At 52.3% G+C, this 9,866-nt stretch overlaps 1 protein-coding gene across 1 annotated transcript in view; it reads left to right on the top strand.

Annotated features, from left to right (window-relative positions):
• Positions 1–7,081: 7,081 nt before the first annotated feature.
• The window catches only part of ppargc1b (peroxisome proliferator-activated receptor gamma, coactivator 1 beta), a 32,795-nt gene continuing 30,010 nt past the window's right edge, over positions 7,082–9,866 (top strand). The window contains exon 1 of the mRNA XM_068740348.1: positions 7,082–7,368. Coding sequence (XP_068596449.1) covers positions 7,288–7,368 — 81 coding nt within the window. The 5' untranslated portion in view covers positions 7,082–7,287. The remainder of the gene's footprint in view (positions 7,369–9,866) is intronic.

Genomic DNA, 9,866 nt, shown 5'->3' with positions numbered 1-9,866 from the left:
CCATGGAGGCTTTCTCCAGGGGGAGGAGTCACCTGTGGCGTTTGAGGCTCCTACCTGGTGGGGGTTCGAACTCATCTCAGTATGACCTTGCCATGATGCGTTCACTTTCTGTTTAGATGCTGGCGGTTGGGTAGATGATTAAACTTTATGTTCTGTGATGGTCATAAAAAATAAACCTTTATTGATCCCTGGTGGAATAAAATAAGGTCAATAAATATTATAGGCGTATCAACAAAGAGCAGAGTAGAAACGGATCAAGTAGTTTTAATAGATTCTACGACCCCTGAGTGAGCTTTGCCTCTAAAATCACTTCCTGTCTGGTCTCCAGGTGAGTTGAAGGCGGGCCGGTCTAAGCCGTTCCTGGCAGACAGGTATAGGTGTGACCTCAGAAGACGCCCGGCTCTCAGCGGAGGAAATTCCTACGACTTCAGACGAGCGCAGCGACTTGATTTAAGGATTATTTATTATTAAGATCGTTCTGCATTTCCTGCAGCCGGTTACTCCCACAATGCATTGCACAGGCCCAGTTCACCAGAGCTAGCATTGCTACTTCATCAATGAGCATAATTGAACATACAACTGTATGCATGTGTGTGTGTCAATCAATCGATTAACCCAATCAGTGACATCCGTGTAGGTTCTGAGTCGTCCAATCAGTGAGGTCCGTGTAGGTTCTGAGTCGTCCAATCAGTGACGGTTCTGAGTCGTCCAGGTGGAGGTAAATCAGGAAGAGAAAGAAAACGAAGAATCAACTGGACTAGTTCAAGTTTGATTGAAGACGTTCCACGTCTCATCCAAGAGGCTTCTTCAGTTCTGAGAGACGGGTCGAGGGTCCAGATGCTAACACACCAGAACCATCAGGACTATGTATGTACTGAACCATTAGAACCTGAACCGTCCCGCACCGCCGCTCCGGCTGTGTTTGGTCTCTCCAGGGATCCCTGCGCCTCCTCACTCCCACCCGATAGGAGGAGCAGGAGCTCCAATCGGGTCGTGTTGATGAGAATAGTCCTCGTTTAAATTCTCAGAATAGACGCAGAGCTTTAGAAAACTCGTCCCGGCTAATGAGACCGGTCCGTCTGGGACTCGTCCCGACCCGACAAGAATTTAAACCAGAGTAGCAGAAATAAACCTAATGTGGACAGGTGGATTATTTATTTAGTCTCAGTCCAACATCAACCATCCGTCCGTCCGTCCGTCCGTCTATCATCCATCCATCCATGAAGGATATCCCAAACATTCCTCCAGCTCCTGCAGGATGTGTTCCCGGTCCAGATGAAATATTCAGTCCCGCTGCCTCATGGCTGCAGAGACAACGAGCTGAAGACATTTTTGTCCTCCGTTACCTTTGACCTGAAGCTCAGAGTTCAGGGTTTGAGCGAACAAATCTCAGAAGTCTCAGGTCTTCAGAGACGATTCGAGTCTCCGTGTCGCACTGGCTGCTTCATCGCTGCTGCGGTTGATTGAAGCTAATTAGCATGTTGCTTCTGTTGGCTCATACGGAATGAAGGGTTTCAGGATGAAAATGAAAAGTTCATTTAATCCGAGATGAAACTGGAGAAAGATAGAAGAGACAGAAAAGACTCGGGAGAACAGAGGAGAGAAAAAAGGCAAAGAAATCCACCAAGAGAAGCGAAGGATGGAAAGAATCGGAAGCAATGAGGGGAGAAAGAGGACACGATATTCCTCTTTAGTCCCTCCTTTGCTGCGTCTTTATCTCGACTCGTTGCTGCCGACTGAATCTGCGTGGATGTACCGGCCGCCGTATTCCATCTGGCGTGTGCGTGGCAGTGGAACAGAGATCACGCTAACTCGGATGCCTGGTTTAAACACGCTAAGCCCAGAGTCAGTGTGGCAGATGGAGGGAGGGAGGGAGGGAGGGAGAGCGAGCGAGAGACATAGGCAGGTCATCAGAGGGGCCTGATAACACAGGTGAAAGTGTGTGTGTAAATGCACTACGAGGACATTTGTAGTGTATTTATACTTTATTACAGTTTATTAGAGCGTATTATAGTCTATTATCGTGTATTGCAGTCTGTTAATGTGTTATTATGTGTACTATAGTGTATTACTATGTATTACAGTGTATAAATACATCTGTCAACAGAAACAACAAGGACGTAAACACGTAACTACCGACGTGCTAGCAGCTTTCCTCGTGTTTTGTGCATTAATCAACCTTAAACTTAAAGGGCAGAGACATAAATACAGCACATGTTTTAACTAATACCTGCACTACCGATAGATTATGAAGCCAAAGGCTCACGGGAGGAGGAGGAGGAGGAGGTGCAAATTACCTACAAGAATAAGTCTTTCTTTCAAAGCGTTAGAGACGACATATAGGGGAGATTCAACTGCCTGACAGGCCTAATTATTACTTTTAAGGAACACAATTGGCAGCGTGTCTCGTCAATAGCGAGGCTGCCGTGTTGATAGCGTAGACAGGCTTTGATTAACGGCCGTGGGCTCAGCGGCTACGTAAAGCACAGCTCGGGTCAGAACCTCACAGCGGACGCAGTCGTTCATTTACCCGGCCGTAAGTCACTTCCCTAAATGTGGAGCGTTTCTGCCCGAGCGTGATTTATAGAAAGCAAAGACAGGGCGCGGCATATCAATGCGTAGGGGATCGATCAATGATGACCCCTGTAGCAAAGCAGAGGTCACCGACGCAGGAAAGATCTATCCTCCCGATGCAGGAAGTGTCTCCCGTTTAAATGACCGTTTCCGGTGCTATTTATCCAATAGGTCCTTATTGAGTATTGATAAGGGATAAGCTAACAATGCTGGGAAACGAAGTCACGCCAGCGGAGAAAGTGCGGATGGCTCGGAGTCCCGAGGCGACGGGTTTCGGGTTAATCCTGCCACGGCGATGGGACTCTGTCCGAATGGAGGCAGGGATCGAATCCCACTTGGGACACGCCCTACAGATGCCCTGGAAGAGCTATCAAAGCTACGCTAACGGAGACGTGAACTCCAAACTGGAACTAGAGCACAGGCGCCACAACGAAACGAGTTTGACTCGGCGCGGTTCGACCCGGTCTCTACTTAACACTGTTTATTGATTGATTTCCTGCATCGATGCAGCCGGGGTTTGGTCAACCCCCCCCCCCGACACACAAACCACCCAATCAATGAGCACGTGACGCGTCTATGAAAAAGGTCGCCGATCTGATTTATAACTGCAAACCACTTCCTTTATACCAATAGAGGATGTTGTGCGTCTGCGGGGTCGTGTGTAACGTTGTGTAACGTTGTGTAACGTTGTGTAACGTTGTGTAACGTTGTGTAACGTTGTGTAACGTTGTGTAATGCCCGCCGATAGAAGCCTTTTATCACAGCCTCATCGATCAGCTGCTTATTGTCCGATTGACCGGCCTGATGCTGGCTGGTGGTGCCCCCCCCCCCCCCCGAATGAAGCGCCGCTGATGCAACAAGAACAGGAAGCTGCTTTATTGTGCAGCGTTTTATTTTTAGTGTCCCAGGACGGCGTGAAAGCATCATTGATCAGATGAAGCTGAACGGTTAGCGTTAGCACAGCTAGCTTCCTCTGATGGACTGCAGGCTCCGACAGATGCAGTTTCAGAGAGAGAGAGAGAGAGAGAGAGAGCAGGGAAAGAGCGATTGATCAGGGGATGCAAAACAAAGGGAATTCGTACCGGACAAAAAGGAGATTGATCGGTTATTGTATTTGCTTCGGTTTGAAATGCAACGTTCCGTCGCATCCCGGGTTCGCAGCACGCCACCGCTCGGCGCCGGCGTGTGCCGCTGGTTGCACCAATCAGAGGAGAGAACGGGTCTGTTGGACTTAAGCCGCTTCAGGATGGTCATTTCGTTTTTAGCTCTTAAATCGGGAGAACCCGAGTCCTCAGCCGGAGCAGGTGAGTTATAGGTGGCGCGCGTTCTGGAGGTCGGCGCAGTGTTCCCAGCGTCTAACGCCGCGGCCCGGCGTCGAAGGAAACCGGAATTTACGGCCACACCTGACGGAACAAGATGTCATGATTCACGTTTAACCGAAAACCGATTTGGTTCTGCGTTTTAAACGGACCTGCGGCTCGTCCTGAACCGCAGGTCCGACGGGTTTGGTGCCGATGCAATCAAAACGGCACACATTTCATCCGCGCCGAGCATCCGGGTCAAATAAACCGAGCCTGCCGCCTGCTCAGCTGCTGCAGATTTCAGCCGGCCGCAGGAACATGCGAGGAAAACGCGCTTCAGCAATGCGACTGTTGCAGTAATTGATTTATCGGCCTCCGTTCCGCCGGTGCACGGCCGCCATCTTAGCACGCTATCGTGCTCCGCATCGTCTCAGCGCCGGTGCGATCCAATTAGCGCTGGAAACGGCCCGTCTCTCTGGTGGCGCTCCCTCCTGCAGGTCTGTGGCGGCCCGACGCTTTAAATATTTACGGGGCAAAGCGGCGAGATCGTCGTCTGAATCCAGACGGGAGCCGCTTTTAGCATTCTTCCCTCGGCACGCAGGTGGGCGTCGGCATTGGGTCGACGCTAGCGAAGGAGCTGCTGAGCTGTTTAGGCAATGAGATGAAAATGTAACGATGCGTCCCGGGAAGGGCAGCGGGAACACGCCGGCGGCCGCGCCGCCTCCTCCGCCGTTTGCTTCCGGGTCGTTGGTGCGAGCGCCGCCAGTAGCCTCAGTAATCCATGTCTCCTTCCACGTTTTAAATCCCTGCAGCGGGAGTGTGAACAGGGACAGATGGAAGACGCTGCGACATAAATACGAGCGTCACATGAGGGTTTATTAATACGGCAGCGGTGCAAGGACACACCTGGTATTTACGGCATCGGGCGGCAGCCGGGACTCTCAGAAGCGTCTCGGGCTGTGATGTAAGGCCGACTCGGACCAGCGGAGCCCGATTTAGGTCCAACTCATGTTGTAAATTAAATCGTAACTCATCAAGAGGCCACATGCGACGCCTGCAGACTGACGGCTGCTGCAGGTGTCGCATGCCGGCGTCCTGCAGGAGGCGGACGCAGCCTCTCCGTGCCTTCGGACTCACACAGGAAAAGTATTTTACTTTCTGTGCGTATATTTAATTTTTACCACCTTCATATTTTGTGATAGTAATTTTCTTTGTGTGTTTTTTTCCCCGGTGGATCCTGAATCTACCCGGATACACCGGATCACACATCTGCTTTATTGTCCCTGCCCTCATCTGGACCCGTTGTTTTATTTATATACCAATATCACTGTTTCCATGGGGGGGGGGGGGGGCTTCAGGCCATCCAGGCTCAGAGAGGAGATACCCCCCCAAAAAAAATACTTAATAGGAAAACCAGGAGGGAGACGGGGATCAGAGAGATCCTAGAATGCAAACAAAAAATTGAATCAGCAAATAAATTATAAACAGGTTTCACCGACGAGGAAGGACAGGAGGCCCCAGACCTGGTCGCTGCCGTGGCGACCGGGACAAAGACAACATGAAGAAGAGGAGCGGCTGAATGTCCCGGAGGAGGAAGACATCTGTCTGAGGACGCTATTCCGGAAGCCCGTGATGGGAGAAGCTCTTAGTACTTCCTGTCCCAGAGTTCTGCAGTCCGTTTGGGGCGTCCGGCTCTTCAAGGAGATCAGGCGGGTTAATGTGTCGACACCGCCAACAGAGACCCGGTGAGGGGAGGAGCTTATCTGAAGATCATTGTACAAGTGTGCATCATCGGCATAGAGGGAACGTTCTAAAGCCGCATCTGTAAATGGAAACAGGAAGTAGTCTCACCGTTTCTGTCGGAGGTCTCTCCGAAGTTCCTGAAACAGGAAGTCTTTTATTTCCACTCCCTGACACTTCATAGGTCAGTCCAACAACAAATGTCTTGGTGCTCACCTTCGGTGTGGATTTGTGCTCCACTTCTCTGGGAGGTTCCGTGAGGTCATCCCGACCGGCACACATCAAAGGCAGGAGGTAAGCCGAGGATGCAACCTGGAGTATTACGGGAATGTCCACTCGGCCGAAGCGGCCGCCTCTGAGACCACCCGACGCATTCCGACCGTGCTTTAACAGTCTGACCTCGGCCCTCGGGATGGAGCGTTGTTGAAACGTTATCTCGGACGCTCTGGATGCTGAGGAGACATTTAGCATTTCAGTTTACGACCGAGATTCCCGGACTGGTTTTAGGTGTCGTCCTGCCGCAGCTCTCCGGTGAAGCGAGCCTCCAACGCCGCGTCGCTTCTTCTCAGCCGTCGCCTTGATTCAGAATCTTCCTCCGGAATATCTGAACTGTAGCGTTTAAACATTAGCGGAATTTCAAAATAAGAGGGTTAGGGTGAGGCTACCTCGCACCTGATCTCACTTCCCCCCTCGACGCCGTTTGTCTTCTCGTCTCCCTCAGCGTTTTCGTCGGCCAGTTGGAACCCAGACCGTCAGAAGCGTTGATTTGACAACGTGTGTTTAGCTGCACATTGTTTTCATTGTGTGGCATATTTAATCACTGTTATTATCGCCGTAGATCAGACAAACGTCTCGATTCCCATCAAACCGGACGACTTCCGGCGACACAAAGGGAGTAGTCGGATGAATTCATATCGCATCGATGCACCACGACAAAACAAACACTATAAATCACTCAAACGCAACACGGAGCTTTATTATTGACAATTTTGGTTATAAAAAAAGGACAAAAGGAAGAAGCATTGTTGGGTTTTTTCTGTGTCGTTGCAGAAACAGACGGAATGAATTACTTTTTTCAAATCAATCTTTGTTCAGATTCATCTGCGTTTTCACAAAACGGAACAGATTTTTTTTCATGCTAATAGCGCTATGTGCGCTAACTGAAAGACTTTCTGCTAACGTGCTAACTCCGTCTGCGCTAGCTACTAAAGACAAAAGGCAGAATAACCGAACGGGACTTTCTCAGCATCCAAGGCGTGTCCCCGAGCGACCGCAGTCTTTAACGGTGGATTTTTCCCACCTGTCCATAATTAACGTTAATTATGGACAGGTGGGAAAAATCCAGGAGGTCGGCTCTAAAAAAAAATACAAAGACAAAGAAAAACACACGACGACGTCTTTGACAACCTGTGCAGAGTTGCAGGGAAGAGGGGGGAGGAGCCTGCCTCAGGTGTGCTCTCTCTCTCTCTCTCTCTCTCCCCCTGGGGCCCCTACACTGACCCCCGAAGGTCCCCAGATCACCGCGTGTCGGTACAGTATAAGGTCTTGGTTTGCGTGTGTGTGTGTGTGTGCGCGCGCAAACAGGCGCGCCCCCTACAGGCCGCCGTCCTCCACTGCTCCTCCTCCTCCTATACTCCGCTCTCTGACTCCGCGGCTCCTCATTCACTCGAAGATGGCGGACTGCGCGTCACTATTGGATGAGGAGCTCTCGTCCTTCGTCTTCAACTACCTGACGGAGAACTCCGGCAGCCAGGTAAGAACCGAACCGGGCCTCTCCGGATCCACGGAACCGTGGGCGTTCCACGCCGGGGCGCGTCTGGGCGCGTCGCCGGCCGGGGCGCACGCTGTGCCCGGTTGATGCGAGGTTTCTCCCGGCTTGTGAGCAGCATCTCGCACCGCGCGACCCGGCGTCTCGCTCCGCGTGTGCGCGCGTGTGTGTGTGCGTGTGTGTCAATTCCTGACGTCTGGCTTTCACGTGTTTCTGGAGGAAATGTAATTAGCCGTGATCGGTGACGCGTGCGCGGCGGGGAGCGCGCAGCTGCCCCGGACTGTCTGGCACGCAGAGACGCGCTTTGGAAACTTTTGACGCAACCTTGAGGGAAGTTTTAATTTTCGACCCTGGAGACGTGCACGTGGACACGTGGTGCGCCTCGGAACGCGTGGACGCAGCCCGAGGATCCCAACCGTATTCATCCACCGGTTACCGGACGGGCTGCCGTTAAACACTTGTCCAGAGGAAAACCCGCACGCGTGCGCCGCTGTCCGACATCTGCTTCTATTTCATAAAGTGTGCGTGGACGCGCACGGGGATGCTTGAACGCCGTGTCGTGTTATTCATCCGCGTCGTTTTAAGATGCTTGTCACGGCGCACCGAGCTTAACCGGGGATCTCTGCGCCGGTTCTGCAGGCTGCGCGGCGCACCGAGCTTAACCGGAACCGGGGATCTCTGCGCCGGTTCTGCAGGCTGCACTGCGCGCCTCCGAGTTGATCAGCGCCCGGTAATTACTTCCCGGAGATCGATTGATCGAGATGATCGGATAGAAGTTGACGCGTAACCGTTTGCGTGACTGTTGGGCAGCGGTTACAAAACGGCCGCCCGGTTCACACGGTCGCTCCGGGGAGGGGGGGGGGGGGGGGGTCGATTCGCTCTGAATTCGGATCAGGCGTCGATTCGTCAGCGTCCGAGGAGGTCGGGTTTTCCTTTGATCTCCGCATCCAAGGAAAACACGCTTTTCCGATGAATGATCGATACTTGATTATGGGATAGATACACTCGGCATTATCGGTGAATCGCAACGTGAACTTTAATGGCAGGAGCTCCCGTTAATCCCAGAATAATCTGCCGCGGGGGGGGGGGCGGAAGCGCGTGGGTTTTAACCAATTATGGAAGTTGGAATTTCAGGGGGGAAATGCGACGTTTAAAGACTAACACGTCATCAGTGGGGTGAAATCCATGACGTCATAGAATAATCTGCACCTTCTATATTTGGACTCTATCATAAATGCGCAGATTTGAGAACTGACACGAAATTCTGACGCGGCGGTTCCGGTGCACGCACGGATATTCAGCGTGCACGCGTTATGTCAGTGGAATACAGAAGCCGGTGGTTACCGCATCACGGCGTGACGTCATGTTGCTCGGATTGCATGGTCATGTTGATGCGTCGCGTGCCTGATAGATGGGTCTGTGTGCGTGTGTGCGTGCGCGTGCGCGTGGGGGGGGGTCTGTCACTGCCTGATCATTTAAGCAGGTTAATTCAGCGTGAAGTGGGAGCCTGAGGGCTATTTATAACGTGCAGCGTGACATGACACGCGCACGCACACACGCACAGGAAGTCATCAAAGCGTTCTTCAACAAAGAAGCGTGTTTGCAGTGCGCGTTCCCCCCCCCCCGTGTAGCTTTCATTTAATCCTCGTGGTAAAATAATCCCGCGTGTTTTTCCACGACGTGTTCCGCGCGTTGTGACGGAATGTGACGCAGGAGCGTGAACGTTTGATCCGTGCGTGGACTTGTCTCCGCGTGCGTGGCGTGGCGTGACCAGGTATCTCTCCTTCAAACGCAGCTTTAACGGGTTAATATTTACTCTGGGTGATTAGAGCCGCGCGCTCTCTCTCTCTCTCTCTCTCTCAGTGTGGCTCTATGTCGCTCGACCTCTCGACGGTAATTCTACTCTCTCCTCGTGACTGGAGTTCCAGAACGAGGCTGCTGCAGTCATGTGACTTGTAGTGGAGGGGGGCGGGGCTGGAGGCGTTACCCGTGACGTAGCCAGGCGACAGCGGTCCTCCACCGCCTTCCTAACACGTGACTTCCCCCGCCCCCCTCTCTCTCTACCCACCGTCTCTCGCTCACTGTGTGCGCATGCGCACTTGTGGTTTCCTGTATTTGAGATTTTGTTCCCATTCAGCGGTATTTTTAGACGCGATGACGCGTCACGCACTGAAGCCACGCCCAGATGTTCACCAGGAGCGTGGAAATATTCACATTTATCGTGATGTAAACATTAAATCACTGATCAGAGGCTCGTCTGTGGCTTTAAAGCACGTAATGTGTGGGATGGAAGGCGTCTTCAGGTTCGCCCTCTGATTGGCTGCAGACTCACCAGGACGCTGGTGGGGGGGCGTGCCGGGGCGGCGTGAGGTCACAAACGTGCCGTTTGAGCCGGCGTTCAGGGCCGGTTGGGGAACATGGAGCAGCTAGTAAAATATTAACCCGCCCGTTAAACGCTCGCCGCGGCCGTTGAGCGACTTTGA

Source organism: Brachionichthys hirsutus, chromosome 6, assembly GCF_040956055.1.
Source record: "Brachionichthys hirsutus isolate HB-005 chromosome 6, CSIRO-AGI_Bhir_v1, whole genome shotgun sequence".
NCBI lineage: Eukaryota > Metazoa > Chordata > Actinopteri > Lophiiformes > Brachionichthyidae > Brachionichthys > Brachionichthys hirsutus.
The sequence above is the reverse complement of the archived record's forward strand: the minus strand, read 5'-3'. Positions and strand labels throughout refer to the sequence as shown.